The 20,999-nt window shown below is 38.3% G+C and overlaps 1 protein-coding gene across 6 annotated transcripts in view; it reads left to right on the top strand.

The window, feature by feature from the left end:
• LOC124799246 (trafficking kinesin-binding protein milt) overlaps positions 1-4,892 on the top strand; it is a 216,346-nt gene extending 211,454 nt beyond the window's left edge. For 4 of the 6 annotated variants that reach the window (XM_047262835.1, XM_047262821.1, XM_047262828.1 and 1 more), the window contains one exon: positions 2,558-4,891. In XM_047262835.1, coding sequence (XP_047118791.1) covers positions 2,558-3,007 — 450 coding nt within the window. In that variant the 3' untranslated portion in view covers positions 3,008-4,891. Of the gene's footprint in view, positions 1-2,557 lie in introns of all 6 variants that reach the window. The other 2 variants (XM_047262795.1, XM_047262801.1) reach the window with 1 other exon arrangement.
• Positions 4,893-20,999: the final 16,107 nt, after the last annotated feature.

The following is a 20,999-nucleotide window of genomic DNA, read 5'->3' on the forward strand; positions in this document are numbered from 1 at the left end:
AAATTTTTGTATTTAGTATTGTCATCTCTCATAGGTGAAGTAAGACTTTCCTTTGTTAATGTGTATTTCTTTATTTTATAGTGCAGCTTTCATCTAAAATTTGCAAGTGTAGTTTCGATAAAATACTTTTCTCATTCCCTATTACTTCTTCCAGACTGGGGTCTACATTTTTCAGAAGCCAATGCCTTTAACAATATTACAGTTTACTGTATAGATCTGTCGTGCTAGGCACTACCATTAACAGAACCAGTATGAATATAAATAAATATTATGTTAAATTTCGATAATGGTGGATCATAGCATTTAATGTGAGCCATCAACACTTTCCCAGTGTGGATGTTTGAGTTCTTCAAAAACTACACAGAATAAGTCCACTGGTCAGCAATACGAGGGGAAATTGATTTTCAGATATAAATGAATTTCACATTTCCAAAATGTGCTGAAGCACCAAAGAAACTGGTAGAGGAATCTGTATTCGAATGCAGCGATGTGTAAACAGGCAGAACAAGGCACTGCAGTCAGCAATGCTATAAGACTGGTTGTTAGATCAGTTACTGCTGCTACAATGGCAAGTTATCAAGATTTAAATGAGTTTGAACATGGTGTTACAGTTGGTGCATGAGTGATGGGACACAGCACTTCTGAGGTAGTGACGAAGTGGGCATTTTCCCAGCGACCATTTCATGAACATGAGAAATCCAGTAAAACATCAACTCCCCAACATTGCTGCTGCCATGAAAAGATCCTGCAAGAACAGAGACAATGACGACTGAAGATAAGCGTTCAATGTGACAGAAGTGCAGCCCCTCCGCAAATTGCTGCAGATTTCAATGTAGGGTCAACAAATGTTAGCAAGCGAACCACTCAACGAAACATCATCAATATGGGCCTTTGGAGCTGAAGGCCCACTCGTGTACCCTTGATGAATGCACGACACAAAGTTTTACGCCTCGCTTGCTCCCATCAACACCGACATTGCACTGTTGATGACTGGAAACATGTTGCATGTTCGGATGAGTTTTGTTTGAAATTGTATTGAGCGGATGGTCACATACGGCTGTGGGAGACAACCTCATGAATCCATGTACCCTGCATGTCAGCAGGGGCTGTTCAAGCTGCTGGAGGCTCTGTAATGCTGTGGGGCATGTGCAGCTGGAGTGATATGAGACCCCTGTTACGGCTAGATATGACACTGACAGGTGACATATACATAAGCATCCTGCCTGATCACCTGCATCCATTCATGTCCGTTGTGCATTCCGATGCACTTGGGCAATTCCAGCAGGACCATGAGATGCCCCCACATGTCTGGAGTTGCTACAGCGTGGCTACAGGAACACTTTTCTGAGTTTAAACACCTCCGCTGGCCACCAGACGCCCCAGTCATGAGCGTTATTCCCAGTCGTGAGCGTTATTCCCAGTCGTGAGCGTTATTCCCAGTCGTGAGCGTTATTCCCAGTCGTGAGCGTTATTCCCAGTCGTGAGCGTTATTCCCAGTCGTGAGCGTTATTCCCAGTCGTGAGCGTTATTCCCAGTCGTGAGCGTTATTCCCAGTCGTGAGCGTTATTCCCAGTCGTGAGCGTTATTCCCAGTCGTGAGCGTTATTCCCAGTCGTGAGCGTTATTCCCAGTCGTGAGCGTTATTCCCAGTCGTGAGCGTTATTCCCAGTCGTGAGCGTTATTCCCAGTCGTGAGCGTTATTCCCAGTCGTGAGCGTTATTCCCAGTCGTGAGCGTTATTCCCAGTCGTGAGCGTTATTCCCAGTCGTGAGCGTTATTCCCAGTCGTGAGCATCATTGAGAATATGTGGGATGCCTTGCAATGTGCTGTTCAGAAGAGATCTTCATCCCCTCGTACTCTTACAAATTGATGGACAGCCCTTCAGGATTCATAGAGTCAATTCCCTCCAGCACTTCTTCAGACATTAGTAGAGTCCATGCCATGTGACATTTCTGTGTGCTTGTGGGGCCCTATGTTATAAAAGGCAGGTGTATTAGTTTCTTTGGCCCATCAGTGTAGTAGCAGGAATGGTTGCGTTACTCAAGAGGTGGTTGCTATGAGGAAATCTGGTATGTGACTAGTAGACAGTGTAATGCAAAACTGTCTTATTGATGGAATAACAGCGACAAAGCTTAAAAGTGCACATTCCTTTTATAATTGTACATATTGGCGATGATTGGAGTTGACAAATAATTTCGCAGCAGTTAGAAAATAAGTGAAATTTTCAATTTACTGCTTTCAGGTACTACCAAACCTACCTCCTTCAGATTTTTACCATAACTTAATGAATTGTTGATGATGTTGTTTGAAACTGCACTAAGTCACGACAGGCAATAGGATGATTCTTCTGAGGACATTATCAACTTCTTTCCCAATCATTCTCCAGTGTGTGTGTTCCATCCTCTAATGACCCCATCACTTACAGGGCATTAAGCTCTCATCTTCTGTGCTTTCATTTATTATGCATCTGCAGTGTTAGCTCTGTTAGTTGTAATGCATATCTGAAGTGTAGCCATTAGGACTGAGACTGCATCATTAATGTTCAGAGCATCCTTCCAGGCACTGTCGGGCATTCGTCTTGTGGAGAGACTGGAGAGCATTGGCTTGGACACGATTCTAACAACATCGGCAGCGGCACCTGTCACACCATTGGCACTGCAGGGCTCTCTGTACACAAGACACCACTTGAAGAGTCCAATGGCACAATTGACTTGTCTGAAAACTGCACCTGTCGTCTCTGCACAAGAGAAGGAACCATCTTCGAGTCCCAAACCTTTTCCAGCACTGGGGGTTCCTGCACGACCTGGCACCGGAGCACTGGACGAGAGGCCACTGCGACCTCCCCTGAAGCGTCAAGCAACAGCAGTACGTCCAGATTTGGGAGTGGTTCCACTGTTGCGGCCCCAAGTGGCAGTTGGTGCAGCAGATGGGCCTGCTGGGACTGTGGGGAGCAGTGCACTGGGGACAGTGAGCCAGCTCCTATTCGGACGCAAGGGTGGGCTGCTGTAAGTCCAATAGTGGCAAATGTTGTTGAAATCCTACTTCTCGAACAGTAGTAGAGAGATTGTGGACAGCAACTGTCTCATTTAATTTGAACTTAACTGCCGTCTGTATTTTACTGTTTTGTATGTCTTCTTACATATATGAGAAGATGTATTAAAAACTTATGGGTAAGAGTTACAACATTTGATCACCATAATTTGCCAGATGAAGTGCTTACAATGTAATAATTTCATATAAAGTTCGTGAAATTTTTTAAAAGTTACGATTACTATATTGCATCTTGAAAGATAACTATGTATACTATGTTGTGTCTTGTGTTACATTTGTTGAATATGTGTAGAAGTCAGTTGTCTATACACATCGTTGAATTGCTGCATAGTTACAAAGGGAAATAGTTTTCATTTGGATTACCTTAAGATAGTTTTGATATAACAGCAGTACTTGAATTAATTGAATATGTATTACTTGTATTGTGAAAACCATCTAAAATTAGCTATGTTTTTCACAATTCAGAAAAGCATGTCCCTTAAAAAACTGGAGTTTCCGTATGTGAAGGGCTTCTAAATGGCAGGCATATAGTTCTGGGTAATATTTCTTGTGCAGTTGCTATCTACAATCTACAGTATTTTACAGGTTGCTAAAATTGCCTCTAGCACAGCATTTAAATTGTGAGTAGATTATGTTATAATGATGTAGTTATTTATCAGATTTAAATATAAACTAGTCTCAGCTTCCTGGTACATGGTATGTATTTATTATAAGATTCCTATATCAGAGGGACATACGATCTGTACTAATGAGTTTACTTGAATGTCTGTCACAATATTTCATGCAATAGATATTTTTTTCCTTGTTCTGTAATAACCAGGAAGCTCCATGTTGACTGAGGCAGTATTATAATTTTAAGGAACTAGAGTGAAATAGGTTACGAAAGTTAGGGGATATGGCTTATGCTAGTCTTAGGTACAAGACTGTGCATTAAGCCTTTGACTGTGTGTTGCCCATTTTGTTGAGATTGTTAAATTTATATGGTGTATATAGTTGTATATACGGATTTTCTTATTCAGATTGTAAATAATATGACTCTGAAATGCCTGTACAGGAGACACCACATCATTTCTTAATCATTTGAAGCAGCATTGTTCTGAAATTTGATACTTAACTATTGAGGTTTTAAATTCATTTTTTCATAAATATTATTTATTGTTTTGCATCAGTGGTGCTGTTAGTTTGTCCATTTTGTAACCAAGTTGTCTAAGTTGGAGTTAAATTGTCAGTACTGTGAACTTTATTGGTAGCTGTAATAGGTGCCATCATTGCCAGTATTGGCTAACATGGATGTGTTCCTAGTTGATGTGAATTATGGACAGTACACAATATAAAAATACGGTAAATGGTGTAGTAAAGTGGATCACCAGTCTGTATTGTGCATAATTGGGTCTGTTTCCAAAGGCACAACATGTGCTTATGGTGCTCTTATATTTTTACATTTCAGTAAATAATAAATATTGACTAACAATTACGTCACATATCTTCTTTGTAGGTGCTTATTCATTGTAATTTCATATTGATTTAATTTTATGTATTTTTGTAACAGGTAACTAGACTTACAAAGACCTGTAGTTTCAAAAGTACACAGTGATGCATTTGAAGTTTTAGATGTATTTATTTTCATGTAAAATGCAATATTTGAGAAATAATATCAATATATTTTGCCTCTCCCATTTGTCAGTCAGGTTGAATTCTGTTCATTATTTTTTACACTACAGTGTTTTTGTTTTGAACTGACTTGCATTGTCATGTTGTTTCATCTGCATAGTTTTAATTTAGTGTGTTGTCTTCTACATGTGTTGTAAAAAAACATGGTGCTTTTTTTCTATGACTAGAAAACGTATCTATGTAAAGATATTTAATAAATATCTCTATGTATAATCTCATTTCATAATTTCATTATGTAGTACTTTACTGCTGTGAAGAAATGATATTAATAATGACGAGAATTTCAGTTGCTACAAAATATACTTCAGGATTCATTTCATCAAAATAACCTTCACTTCCAAGCATTGATAAAAATCGCAGCACTCCATTCTGGAGTTAACTATGCATAAGTTTTCCTTTATACAAATTCAGCAAAGATGTTGAATTCTTTTTCACTGAGTAAAAATTAGGCAAGTGAATGTGATGTCAAAGTAACAGAAGCAGCAATCAGCAGAGGGTAAACTTGTAAACAAGCTGCCCTTATTAAGCGTACAGTTGTGTTGCTAGATGGGCTTCACCCCTCACCCTTCTTTTTCCTTCTTCTTCGCATTGATACATCTTACGAGAATGTAGGGCAAAAGATTGTAAAGGATGTCAAAAAAAAAAAAAAAAAAATTACAAAACAAATGGATATACTGTGAAATTGCAGGCAGTGGTAATGTGTGTGCGAGTTGTGCTTGGGGGAATATGTGTGATGTCTACTTCAGGACTAATATTTTGTCCAAAATCTTAAATGTTTTGAAGTCGTTCTCAAACCTTGTCAATGGGTACCAATGAATTATTCAGCACATTTCATCCAATGAGCCTTGGAGGATGTACATGGGGTGCACTGTTATTTCTTAAAAGCAAATGCCATTGATAGATCTTGGAGGCTGTAAGTTACAACTGTTACATGAAATGGTTCTTTCCAAACGTGATACGAACAAGTCAGTCATCTAGAAAAGTATGTGATGAGGTTGAGCTCTGCTGCAACTGTATTATGTTTGTTACTTCAGTCACACACCTTCAATGGAAAGCATTGCAGTGTACAGTTGCTGTAAATGTCTTTCAATATGTTGTTGTTATTTAAAAATAGAGAGAGCTAATGTTATCACGACTTTCCAAGCTACTCCCTGAAATGCCTTAACAGTTAATATTTCATTGACAGAGATTAAACCTAAGATACAAGTGACTGCATGTTTCCAGTGTGGGGAAAGTGCTCGCAAACAGGCCTACGGCTAAGTGTGGGGAAGTGGCTAGCATGTGGACAAGGTTATTGGGGAGAGAACATATTGTAACAACATATGTTTAACAGATAAAATAACTTCAGGTAAAAAAGACCAACATTTTATAACTTAAGTTAAACATGGCATTTCTACTTACATTTGATTAAATCTTTTCTTTCATACCATATGTACCCGCATTCTGCAAAGTGGCCTTTGTGGTGGATTATGTTGCTCAGAACTCTGTTGAATTTTTATCGTGTTCATGCCGAAAAAAGTTCAATGTGTTGACCAATAGACATGTTAGCTAAGTTTCTATGTAGGTTGGAAAATTATTGTACTAGCATGCCAAAATACCAAAGTAACCTTTGTGTTGCCTTGGGCAAATTGCAGTCACTTGTAATTGAAGGACATCCACAAACAAACATTTGTAGAAGAATCACTTGTACATGTATTAAAGATAAAACATTTGGTATAAGTGGAGATTGGACAACCATGTAATTTCAGTTCATGTCCTAAGCTATGCAAGTGCTGAATCTTGTCGAAAAACTCTGAAGTGACACACAGTTTGTTGATGAAGGATGAAAAATGTCTGGAGGTAAGTAGTGATGAGATAGCTAAAAAATTTTGGTTTCCAAGATGCATTCTAAATGGACAGAGTTTGTACATGAATTATTTATTTTTAGCACTTTTTAACTATTCCCATAGTGTTATATTTGAGTTTTCCTTTTATCAAAGTCTGTTTACACTATGGATTTCATTCGCTTGGAAGTAGAAGTTAGAAATACACAATTACAGTATTAAACACAATTACATAAATTTCAGTCCATACCGTATTTACATTGCTTAAATCATCGTAAATAGTAACTTTCTTGCTGATCCCACAAAAGTCTCTCTCAACATGGATGTAGAAATAGATATGTAAGATAGGCACATAAATTATTGCTCTTATATGAATACATATAAAACTAAATTTAGGCTACATATCAGATGCTGGATTTGGAGCAGAATTTACTGACTTTCAAAACACAAGAGTGAGTGTGTGTGTGTGTGTGTGTGTGTGTGTGTGTGTGTGTGTGTGTGTGTCACTATGATCCTTACTGCTTGTTTTGTACTTCTCATTATGATTCTTACTGCTTGTTTTTGAATGTTTAATATGGCAACAAGATTTTGAGAAAACCGTGTGTATTTGTAACATGCAGTCTGGATGGAGACAGGTATTTGTTGAGTGTGTAAGGAAACACAGCAAGAAAGGTCAGATTTGTTGACGTGAGATACTAAGAAATTTCGACTTATTTGAAAAAATAATTTTTTTTGGGGTCTGCTGTAATAAAATTTAAACTGCTGATAACATCTGAGATATGTCAGGCCTTCTTGGACAGATTTTGTCAGTTTTAAAAAAAGGGTTCTTAAGTTATCTAGTCCTTATATTTCGTTTTCTCAAAGCTCTCCTTTTCTTTTGTCTAAAATCACTCTTCCCATTTTCTTTGCTCGGTTTGTCTGTCTTTTCGGTTTCTTGGTTTTTGTCTGTTTTCTTTTTTAAACTTGTGCTGTAATTTTGTAGTTCACCATAAAATTTTTGATTTCTATAATCCACATAATGTTGCTCTTACTATCCCATAATTTCTTTATTATTGTCCTGATCTATTTTGTGATGTTTCAATTGTACTTCCCACCTTTTCCATTTTCTTGGTATTTTTTGTTTATAGATCTTGTGATTCTTCTATCTTGAACATTCTATTTCTGCAGTGTTAGCAGTTTCAAAAGTGGTTTTGCTTGCATATTTTATTTCTTGTTATGTGACTGTTTGCTGTGTTGTCGTTTTTTAAACTGTTAAGAGACCATTTTTGTTGTATGTACTCTTGGTCATATATTGTGCTTCAGTCAGTTTGTTTATTTTCTGATGGGAAGTCAAAAAGTAAAGGGACTATTGAGGAAGGGAACATTTATTGTAATGACAGAAAACTGAAACATACATTTTTCTACATAACCTCCCTGCAATTAAACGTATTTTGTCAAATCTTTTTTCCCTGAGCACTTCCTTCAGTGAGCCAAATACGTGGAAATCACTTTGTAGCATCCAAATCTGGGCTGTACAGGGGGTTTTGCAGCATTTTGAATCCCAACTCCTTTATTGCTTCTACTGTGTGTTTGGCAGAATGTGGCTGAACGATAATCTTGCTGCAGCTTTCACAGTTTTCCGCAATATTCTGATACCTGATTGCAGGATTTAGTTCAGTTCGCAACACATCACAATAGTTCTCACTGTTCTATGTTTCGCCTCTTGTGGTGAAATGAACGGCTATCACAACTTCAATGACTCAGAATAGTGTTAGCATAATCTTAAGAGCTGTTGTGTGACATTTAATAAATTTGCTAACTTCTGGTGGTGGTGGTGGTGGTGGTGGTGGTGGTGGTGTGTGTTTCCGAACCACGCTCGGAGTCTTACTTTTCTGTTTGTGGTGATGCACCTATGTTTCGTCTACAGTAACAATTTGCTGTAAAAATCCATCTCCATTGCGATGATAAAGGGGCAAATGAGTAAGAGAGATGGCCGGCCGTCCTTTGTGCCTTATGCTGTGGTGACAATTCTTTCGGTACTCACCTTGTACACACTTTCCTAAAATTTAGCACGTCATGTAAAATAGAATACGCTGCACCATAACTAAAAGTATTGGCGGCTTTATCCTCTGTGATTTGTCTGTTTTTTCATCTTCGTACCCTTAACGATTTGCAAATTGTCCTACGTTGTTGATGTTGATGGCCTGCCTGATCTTTCCTGATCTTTACATGTCAGAAGTCCCTTTACTTTTTTACTTCCCCTCGTATTATGCCAAATAGATTTTTTGTTGAGGTTATGTGCTGTGACTTGACTGATTTACTGGTTTATCTTTTGTGATTTGGTTTGAGTGTTTGGGGTCATTTAACGTAATTTAAAATAACAATGTCATCACACCCTACAGATGACAAGAACATGTAGATAACACCTTATAATTGCAGAGCTCTTCTAATTTACAAAGTCGTAAATATATAGACAAAATTAATTATGGACATTGTTGTAAATAAGCCAGAAATTTTCTTCTTAGTTGTTTGATCTTTTCACCCTATAAATGGTTTTCCAGCTGCTACTGCTTTGTATTGAACAGAGTTGATAAAATATCACTTACAAAGAATGTAAAGAAAACCTAATACGTTATACTTAGATACAAGGAAACAAACAACGGAGGAAACAATGGAATCATACTTGCAACAAATAATTGTGAGCAGGTTGCAATCAGTGCACAAGAAGTGATGTGAGAAGAGGGAATATTAGATTTGAGTCGAAATCCTGAATATGTTCGAAATGTGAATGACATTTTTTAATCAGTTGCCTGAATCATTTTTTAATGATTTTTCTTTTTTGTATGGAGTTTGTTTATGAGGTGTTACTTAAAATGTGGACTAATATAACAGAAAGGATGGGGGTATGTGTTAATTATCTCCGTAATGATTTTTGCTACCATTGAAACGTGCAACACACAGATCATTTGGTCTGTTCCTGTAGTAGCTAATTCTTTAGGTGTATAGAACATCAGCACTGTAAATGGGTATATGTTTTTGAATTAGTGATTGTATTAAGAAAAAATTCAAATGTGATGTTTATGAAATTTACCTGTGTAAAATAAACTTAAGTATTTATTACTTTAGTACACCACTCAGTATGACAGTATATTTGTTTTCACAAAAGTAAAATTTGCATATATTATTTCTTAAAGATTTGAAAATAAACCATTAGAACATAAATGTAACTTTCAATATACAAAAAATTCTCCCACATCTGTAGTTCTTTGTGACCCATAGGCATCTAGGGGTTCCACATTCTGCACAGAACATGAAATTGACCTTGAAATGGACAAAGTCAGAAGGGCTCTTTTAGTTATGTTACAAGAGTTTAAATTCCCTATTAAGTTTTGTACACTATGAAGGTAGTACACAACTTGACAGCTTTTTGTATTTCATTTGGAAGAAGAATAGAATTAGTGTGGAATTTGAAGCAGGAGGCTACGGACATGGGTTGATTCTTTTAAAATTAATTTATTTGTTTATCAACAAACAATTCTCTCAAAAATAACAATGAAATTTCAGAATAAGGCATTTTTGAGTAAGGAAGCACGTTTTATGAGAGATTCATTACCACAGTAACAAAACAATTTAAAATCACACTCTACCACTCTATATTAGCAAAGATCACCAATGTGCTTTTTGAATTATTGGGACTTTAAGAGGGCAAACAATAAGTATTCTGACAGATAATGTGCTCCACTTAGCAGCTCTGGAAAACAAAAATCATTTGAAAACGTCTACGTGAAATGCTTCACCTAGACTTTTTTTACAACTGCACCTGTGACTTGTTGCCATTGCATTTTAGAAGACAGGAATTGTGTAGTACATTGACAGTCAACATGCTCAAATCAGTTGGAAAAAGTCAGATGGACAATCATGCTACATAAAAAAACATCATTCTGTATGTGAAAACAAGGTGGAATTCAATCTGTTAGATGACTGAAACATGTGCTTCAAATTGGTGAAATGTGAGTTTGATTTTGCTGGATAACACTTAGAGCCCCAAAATGTTATCTGTGGATGGTATGGGAGGGCTTTTACACTATGCAACACATTGATTGATGCAATACATTGACTGCCACAAGAATAGTACTGGACGTTTCACCAGCAGGCCAGGCCACAGTCTCGGGCTCTGCTGTGGCTGCTGGCAGCCATGTGGCAGTCAATGTGTTAAACATGGGGGTAGGAAGAACTGTATGAGAAAATTGGTAGTCTGTTGTGATTTTACGCATTGTGAATTATTCATTATTTCTTTTCAAGTGAAACAAAACTAGTTTTAGCATCACTTGAAACTTATTCATTCTTTCAGCTGCAACCACACATAACCCTAAATAGGGAAAACCTTTCTGTTTAAAAGAGAGCATTGAAATGATCATTTATCATATCCAGATACATAAAAATGTTTAAGGTTTCAAAAAATTTTGTAGTACTTACTATTATCAATTTTTATGCTCAACAAAATATCGACAAGTCTATACCATACAAGTGCTTTTTCTGTGCTAATGTGGGCTTTTAAAATGGCAGTAAATAGAAGAAACAGAACTTGTTGTTTCTTTTGTTGGTTTATATAGATATATAAAAACAAAATACATAAATATAAACCAGACTTGCCTTGTTGCTTTGTTCTCCCAGTGGAAGAGCCCAAAGCATTGTCTGCACAAAGCTGCATTGGGAGTAGTGCAGGCTAGCTTACTACGTTTAGTTTTCCTTTATGTGCTGCAAAATACACATCTCCATGTACTTGCTGTAGGCATATGCTGATTCACATTTCTGAACTGCATCCCTTGGAATCCTGTAGCTCTTTTCTTAAGTTTTGACCTACTGATTACTATTTTTGGGCTGGATATTGGTCCCCTGTTTGATTTTGAGCAGAAATTACAAATTGGTTAGAGTCCTTATAAATTTATGTATCAGAGGTTTAGGATTCCCAGCAAGAAAGTTAGTCTCCTTATAAAATATATATGATTTTACTGTTGCTGCATCTGTGAAGTAATAGAAAACTTTCATCCATCCTCACAGAGACTTCCAAGGAATGTTTCCACAACCAGATCATCCTCTACATTAGAATCTCCACCATACTTACGAGGGCAATCCCAAAAGTGAGGTCTCTTATTTTTTATAGGTACATAGACCTGTTTATTTCTACAATGGTTTACATCAGTTTACAGCTTGAACATTTAGCTATTTTTTGACATAATCACCATTTCTCTCGATGCATTTTTATAGACACTGTGGCAGTTTTTGTATGCCTATGTCATACCAGCTTACTGCCATGCTGTTCAGAAAGTTATGAACCTCTTCTTTCACCCCATCGTCACAGCTGAATCACTTTCCGGACAAATGTTCTTTTTACCTCGTTCATTCGTCATTATTAGAAGGGCATTCTGTTAGCAAAAAGGTGAAAGGCCTTTCAGATCATGATGCACAAATTTTAAGTCTAAAAGATTTTTGTGCTGCAACACATGTTAAGTTACCAAATTTTTAGGAAAGCTGATCCAGTTGCTGTACAGACTTTTGTAAACCTTATCAAGGAACACGAGTGGCAAGATGCTTATAGTGCTGATACAGTAGACGATAAATATAATGCTTTCCTCAAGACTTTTCTCGTGCTCTTTGAAAGTTGCTTTCCGTTAGAACGTTCAAAACAGGGTACTAGCACAAACAGGCAGCCTGGGTGGCTGACTAAAGGGATAAGAATATCTTGTAGAACAAAGTGGCAATTATATCAAAACGTTAGAAACAGTCAAAATCTAAATGCAGCAGCCCATTACAAACAGTATTGTAAGGTGCTTAAAAAAGTTATTAGGAAGGCAAAAAGTATATGGTATGCAGATAAAATAGCTAAGTCTCAGGATAAAATTAAAACCATATGGTCAGTCGTAAAGGAAGTGGCTGGTCTGCAGAGACAGGTCGAGAATATAGAATCAGTGCGTAGTGGGGATGTCCGTGTTACTGATAAGCCGCATATATGTACAGTACTTAATAATCACTTTCTGAATATTGCAGGTGAACTAAATAGAAACCTAGTCCCAACAGGGAATCATATAGCGCTCTTAGAAAAAAGTGTTCCGAGACTGTTACCTGAAATGCTCCTCCATGATACTGACAAGAGGGAGATTGAGTTAATAATTAAATCACTAAAGACCAAGAACTCTCATGGATATGACGGGGTATCTAGCAGAATACTGAAGTATTGTTCCACGTATGTTAGCTCAGTACTTAGCCATATCTGTAACTTTTCCTTTAGGAGTGGTCGGTTTCCTGACCGATTAAAGTACTCGGTAGTGAAGCCACTTTATAAAAAGGGAGACAGGGATAATGTTGACAATTATAGACCTATTTCTATGCCATCGGTGTTTGCTAAAGTTATCGAGAGGGTTGTATATACAAGGTTACTGCAGCATTTAAATTCACATAATTTGCTGTCAAATGTACAGTTTGGTTTTAGAAATGGCTTAACAACTGAAAATGCTATAGTCTCTTTTCTCTGTGAGGTTTTGGACGGATTAAATAAAAGGTTGTTTTCTTTGATTTAACGAAGGCTTTTGACTGTGTTGACCACAAAATATTACTGCAGAAGTTGGAACATTATGGAGTAAGGGGAGTAGCTTACAATTGGTTCGCCTCCTACTTTAAGAACAGAAATCAGAAGGTAATCCTCCGCAATATTGAGAGTGGTAATGATGTTCAGTCCCAATGGGGCACTGTTAAATGGGGCGTTCCCCAAGGGTCGGTGCTGGGGCCGCTTCTGTTCCTTATTTATGTAAATGATATGCCTTCTAGTATTACAGGTGATTCAAAAATATTTCTGTTTGCTGATGACACCACCTTGGTAGTGAAGGATCTTGTGTGTAATATTGAAACATTATCAAATAATGTAGTTCATGATATAAGTTCGTGGCTTGTGGAAAATAATTTGATGCTAAATCACAGTAAGACTCAGTTTTTACAGTTTCTAACCCACAATTCAACAAGAACTGACATTTTAATCAGACAGAATGGGCATGTTATAAGCGAGATGGAACAGTTCAAGTTCCTAGGCGTACGGATAGATAGTAAGCTGTTGTGGAAAGCCCATGTTCAGGATCTTGTTCAGAAACTAAATGCCGCTTTATTTACCATTAGAACAGTATCTGAAATAAGTGACATTTCAACACGAAAAGTAGTATACTTCGCATATTTTCATACGCTTATGTCATATGGTATTATTTTTTGGGGTAATTCTTCTGATTCAAAAAGGGTATTTTTGGCTCAAAAACGGGCTGTTCGAGCTATGTATGGTGTAAGTTCGAAAACCTCTTGTCGACCCCTATTCAATAGTCTGGGAATTTTGACATTGCCCTCACAGTATGTATTTTCTTTAATGTCGTTTGTTGTTAGCAATATTAGCTTATTCCCAAGAGTTAGCAGCTTTCACTCAGTTAATACTAGGCAGAAATCAAATCTGCATGTGGAATGCACTTCCTTGACTCTTGTGCAGAAAGGAGTGCAGTATTCTGCTGCATCCATTTTCAATAAGCTACCACAAGAACTCAAAAGTCTTAGCAGTAGCCCAAACACTTTTAAGTCTAAACTGAAGAGTTTCCTCATGGCTCACTCCTCCTATTCTGTCGAGGAGCTCCTGGAAGAGAGAAAAAATTAAGCAAATTCCAGTGTTACATTCTTGATTTTCTTTATTTAAACTAACGACTTGTCGCCTGAATATGTTTCTTACATTTCATTTTATCTGTTTCTACAATCGTGTTATAATTTCATGTATTGACTCGTTCCATGACCATGGAGACTTCTCCTAAATGTGGTCCCACGGAACAATAAATAAATAAATAAAAATAAAAAAAACAAGTAATAGTCACTGGGTGCCAAGTCAGGACTATAGGTAGGTGGGTGATTATGTTCCACTGAAACTGTTGCAGGAGAGCAACAGTTTGCCGAGCGATACGGGGGCGAGTGTTGTCATGGAGAATGTGTCCGCCCTTGCTCAACATTTCTCTTCTCTGGTTCTGAATTGCCCGTTTGAGTTTTTTCAGAGTCTCACAGTACCTGTCAGCGTTTATTATGGTCCCAGCGATTCAGCTCCAACGACAAGGTGAAAGAAGAGGTTCGTAACTTCCTGAACAGCATGGAGGCGAGCTGGTATGATATGGACATACAAAAATGCATCGACAGAAATGGTGATTATGTCGAAAAATAGCTAAATGTTCAAGCTGTAAACTGATGTAAACCATTGTAGAAATAAACAGGTCTATGTACCTATAAAAAATAGGAGACCTCACTTTTGGGATTACCCTCGTAGAATTGGAGCCAATGTCATCAATCACATCTTCCAAGAGAAGCTTTTCTATGTCAGAAGGGCTCAAGCTTGATTTTCCCTGTGAAATGACGACACAAATTATAAAACAAGAACATTATTTATGTTAAGACTTAACAGTTGTTGTACAGACATGTGAAAATACCGTATAGTAGAAGGAATGAAGAGTGAAACAATTTATGTAGTGCAATACTATAATTTTGAAAGTATTTGCTAAGAGTCTCAAGTAAATAATGAGGTAACGTACCAAAAGTAACTTACGCGGATGCATTTGTGTGCAGCATTACGATAAATTCGTGAGAAATTAAGATCATGTACTTGTTTTCACAGTGATTTGCACCAGGTACAGTGTAACTTGAGGCAGATTATTGTTAACTATAGTACACTATATTATCATGGTAAGTAGATTCAGTTTTGTAAATGTGAAGACTTAACGGCAAAATTCAATACATTTCATGCTCTGAAAACTCCTCCTTCGGCTTCCTGTGCTCTGTCCAGCTCACTGGTCACAAAAAGTTGACCTTGCTGTATTAACATGGAAGTCAGCATCTGTAGAATTTCCTGTAACATCTGAGTGCAGTGCTGAATTGTTAGAAACCGTTTTCAAAAGTGTCAAATAAATATTGATATATATTGTGATATAACTAGTGCAGAAGTATTTGTTTACAAGTGACATATTACAAGAATTCTAGGAAAATTGAAGGTATGTATATTTTTTTCGGCGCAGAAAACAAAAAATTCGTTTCACTACATTTTGCTCTAGATACAGGGAAACTCGTGGCAGATTACTGTCAACATATCTGTATTACATATAAAAACATAATAAATTGACTTAATTTTGTAAATTTGAAGACTTGACAGCAAAATTCCAAAGCAGTCCATGCGCTGAAAACTAAGACTGTTTTGTGGTTATTTTATTGACCACAAAGTATTAGTGCTACTGTCTGTTGACGAGAATGTAAGCCTATTGTGGTTGCTGTGTTGGCCGCTGAGAATTCCCTTGCAGTAGCTGAAAGCAAAAGGATCCTTTACGGCCTGGTTAAAATATCAATCACAAACCTATAAAGGGTTGAGTGCTTAGTTGACTGAGCTAGCTAGCCATTCATTCCTGTGTGTGTAACCAGTCTGTAGAACTTTCATTGGTTAAAGTAAAGCAATAATGTAAGAATGGGATACACATACTGCCAGAGGAACTACCCCCCATCCCAAGGGTATGTGAAACATCTCGGAGCACAATCCAAAATTAAAATATGCATTATACATGTTCATTTAATTATGTGCTATACAGACTAATTCTTTTCATCACTTACAGCTGATTACTATGTCACCAAGCATTAAGTTCGTCCAGATGCAATTGACATGAAAATAACTCAACTGATGTATCATTGAGAGTGTGAAGTTGAGTATAAATGTTCCTGTAGTTGTGTTTGAAGGAAGAAAGAAACATTACCGTATTTTACTGACAGTTTGCATTCCATTGTCATGAAAAGGTGTGATCTCCATAAATTAAATATCATTTGAATCTAGCCCTTAATCATTTATTTATGCTGACAGTAAATATATTGTACAGAAAATTATGTCACTGGGTATGTATGTGCTATAGTGGGGCAAGCACAAGCCAAGGATCGATGATGAAATACATGCACTTGTCCACACCTGCAAGCTCAGCACTTGGGGAATACCAGCAGCTCTGCAACGGCAACCAATGCACTGTGGCAATAACCAGCATTTTGTGACATTTTGGTGATGCTAGGCAGGCCATGTATGTTGCTGTGTCATCCGAACGAGACACAGCCAGGGAAAAAGCACCACAGGTGCAAATATGCGAGCTGGTGCCAGTGCCACAGAGATTCACCGCGGGCGGCTGGGATGAAGATATCGACTTTGCCTTGGCCAACTGCCGGCCAAGTACAATCTGCCAATTACCAGATTACAATGGGCAGAAGCCTGCTCGGAAGATAGAAGAACAGCTCTCGCTCATTTAGTTATAGATCGTTATCCAGTACTGACTTAGACAGGGAATGTCGTTTAGTGAACTCTTAGAAGTGAACAGACAGTTGTAAATTGCATTTGCTATGTAACATGAAGTTTATCTATGATTATTTGCACTTAGCCATTGGGGGGCTTTTTTGTATTATACTACATGTAGTGATGCAGACTTCGCTACTCACAAGCTTGGCCCCCACAGCAGTAGCGACGAGGCCTTTACAAAACTGGTGACGAGGGTTTACAAAATATGTGGCCTCACTCACAACAAGGCCTGCTTTGTTGTGAGCAAGAGTTGAGCATCCAGCCTGGCTGAGCCTCTTGCCACAGCTGGGCTTTGAATTGGCACCCACGATGTGTTGGCTTCCTCTGCGAGGCTGCCAACCTTCCCCTGTCATTTCAACAGGACCACCAGCCAGAGGACCAGCTGCAGCCGGAATAGGCCGGGGGTTGAGCTAAAGTCCTCTCAGCTATGAACCTCCAGGCTCACCAGCATCATTGACCACCCTCCAGCCAACGCTGCAGGGCTTGACCCCAAACAATGCAGTCACCTGCTGCTGGGCTGAGCATTGGCTCTTTCTGACTGCAGTTACAAGAGCAGTGACACCGCCTCTTGATGCTGATCTGCGCCTAAAAAATGTGAAGCTAACAAGGATGTGACCGAGCTGACACCAAGGCACCATTGGCTGTTGATCCCATCCTGAGTGCACTAACTGAATGCCACTGCCCATCACCTGTGGAACCTGTATCTGTATCTGTCCAACTTAAAAACACAATAAATTGTCACCACCAGCTGCCTCAATCTTGTGCACCTACTCTGCATCCCCACCAGAGAATTACTCACCCATGCCCAGTCCATGTCCTTTACAAGGTGTTGTACCATCCTCTACACCTTCACAGCACAGATCGTAGCCATGAACACAAACCTATACATGTTTCACATTCTGTGAAATGTAGCAGATATAGTGTTTCACGGGTGTGAAGTAGTACTGTTCAGATTCACACATTGGTACTTCAATTTCACCCATCTCTGGCCAACACTACAAACAGTCTGTAATTGAGTTCACCCAGGGCAGCTGTGAACATCAACTGGGTGAGCCTAATCATCGATGCAGTCAATTCTGATCAGGAAAAATAGATTTTTATGGTGGTATTAGATCATTATCGTTGACCATATACATGTATCTCCTCTTGTTGCTGTTATTGTCGTTCCGATGTATGCTTTTTATTTTGTAGTAGCTTTTAGTTCAGCTTTATGACTGTGTTGGTGATTAGTGCATTCACTTAATAATGAATTTTGTGGCTTGATCAAAACGCCGAAGTGCTCAATAATGTGGGAATGGGAGAAATCAAGTTAAGTTATAAGATATCAAGAATAACTCAATGTAATGATTCAATATAATGGAAGGAAACATTCCACGTGGGAAAAATTATATATAAAAACAAAGATGAGGTGACTTACCGAACAAAAGTGCTGGCACGTCGATAGACACACAAACAAACACAAACATACACACAAAATTCAAGCTTTCACAACAAACTGTTGCCTCATCAGGAAAGAGGGAAGGAGAGGGGAAGACGAAAGGAAGTGGGTTTTAAGGGAGAGGGTAAGGAGTCATTCCAATCCCGGGAGCGGAAAGACTTACCTTAGGGGGAAAAAAGGACAGGTATACACTCGCACATATCCATCCACACATACAGACACAAGCAGACATATTTAAAGACAAAGAGTTTGGGCAGAGATGTCAGTCGAGGCAGAAGTGTGCGTGTGTGCGAGTGTATACCTGTCCTTTTTTCCCCCTAAGGTAAGTCTTTCCGCTCCCGGGATTGGAATGACTCCTTACCCTGTCCCTTAAAACCCACTTCCTTTCGTCTGCCCCTCTCCTTCCCTCTTTCCTGATGAGGCAACCGTTTGTTGTGAAAGCTTGAATTTTGTGTGTGTGTTTGTGTTTGTTTGTGTGTCTATCGACCTACCAGCGCTTTTGTTCGGTAAGTCACCTCATCTTTGTTTTTATATATAACTCAATGTAATATACAGTATGTGCAAGGTTGGTTCCTATTCTGAAACTATATTATGTAAAGAACTTTGAAGAAAATCAATGAATGAAAATAGATAAATTTTCACAAAAAATACTTCCAAGAGGCAGTGTATGTCAACGAAAAAAATATTGTATCCAATATGCTTTCTGTTCTTATCACCTGAGGATTTACTGCTTGAGAGTTATCAGTGATGGGTGTAAACCAGCATGAAGGGGAGAGAAAGATAGCTCTAATGAAGTTAAAGTAAAGGTTCATGTATTTAAATATAAATTTATGATGATGTATGAGTTATTAATCTTTTAAAATCAACCAAAAATTAATGTTTAATGGCTTTAGTATGAAAAATTTATATTTATGTAAATAGAAATTAATTTTAAAAATTATAGCTAATTACCTCTTCCTGATGGTATGTATGTCTTAAAACAAAATTGGCAATCTGGTTGTGGGTCACGTATAACTGAAAAGACTGGACAAGTAACAAACTGCTCAAACCCTGAGACTGAGTGAAAACATTGACATAACTGTTAGACCTTTCACTCTCACACTGAGTGAGACCTCTCAAACCTCACTGAAAAACATTCACATTGCTGATGTAACCACATTTGACTGAAAAGCTAACTGAACATGTGTCATTGCTGCTTCCAATGTGTGGCGCATTGCAGCAACACTTGTTCCTGCTTGTGAGTACACTGGTGGACATCGATAAGCCAATGTGGAAGCACTTGAGCATCGGCAATGGTGGACAGCATGGTTTCTCTGGATGGAAGGAGTGGCAGCTTCAGGCATCCACAAGAAGTTATTAGCCATTTGGGGAAACAGCACCAAGTCACACTTGGTTATCAGAGCATCTGCATACAAACCAAAGGCCAGAGTGTTGGTGACTTAATTATGGAGCACAGGTGAATCAAATTTGACCACGGGAACTCTGCAAATCATCATCCACGAGGATTTGAATATGAAGGTGTGTTACTAGGAGTGTCCATTTCTCTAACCACTGCACAGAAACAGAAGCATTTGGAGATACGCCAACAGTGCAGTGCAGATCCAGCAGAGTTCTTTGAGCGTCTGGTCACCTTCGAGAAGTCGTGGTTCCTTCACAATACTCTAAGAAAGAAATGCCAGTCTATGGAGTGGAAGCATACTGGGAGCCCTTATTGCAAGAACTTGCAGCTGGGACTATTTTGGCAGGAACAAGTGGCAGTTGCGTTCTGGTATCAGGAAAGAATATTGCTGGTGGATTGGTTTCCTCTCTGTACAACCCTCGACAGTGACTGGTACTGGAGTTCACTGCACCAACTCATTCAATAATGCTGCTGCTGAAGATGGGATGATGGTGTTTTGCTGCAACACGACAATGTGCAGCCACATGCCAGTTGTAGACAATTACCACAATGTGTGAACTAGGAGGGTTTACTGTGCTACTGCATCCTCCATCTTTACTGCATCTGGCTCCTAGTAACTATGCCTTATTCACCCCAGGGATACTCCCAAAGAATGGTTTTCTATGCAAATAAAAAGCTGCCAGAACAAAAGCAAAAGTCCACAGACATTGCTGGGGAACACCTGAAATTTGATCTGTATTCATTTCTTCAGTAAATGGTTTCTGTGATCATAAAAATATTGGTGATACAATAATTTTTGAGTGCCTTAAGTGAAACACTAAGAATATGTTCCTGTAGATGTCTTGGGCTAGGAAGTACATAACAGTATTGCAGATAACTGAAATGATGAATTATTTGACTGCTCAGCTCAAACAGTACTAATATTTGCAATGGTAAATTTCAAAACTATGGTAAGTACAGTTCTGTTTACATCATTCAAGGAAACATGTTTAGAATCTATTTGCATGGGTCAGTGACTTGTGAACAACCTTTTTGGAAATATACCAAGCAAGATGGTGCAGTGGTTAACACAGTGGACTCACATTTGAGAGGACGACTGTCCAAATCCTTGTCCAGCCATCCAGACTTTGTTTTTTTCTGGTTTCTCTAAATTGTTCCACATAAATACTGGGGTGTTTTCTTTGAAAAGAGCCCAGCCGATTTCTTTTCCCATTCTTTCACAGTCCAAGATTGTGTTCCATCTCTAGTGACCTCATTGT

The sequence above is a fragment of the Schistocerca piceifrons genome, chromosome 1 (genome assembly GCF_021461385.2).
Source record: "Schistocerca piceifrons isolate TAMUIC-IGC-003096 chromosome 1, iqSchPice1.1, whole genome shotgun sequence".
NCBI classification, from domain to species: Eukaryota; Metazoa; Arthropoda; class Insecta; order Orthoptera; family Acrididae; genus Schistocerca; species Schistocerca piceifrons.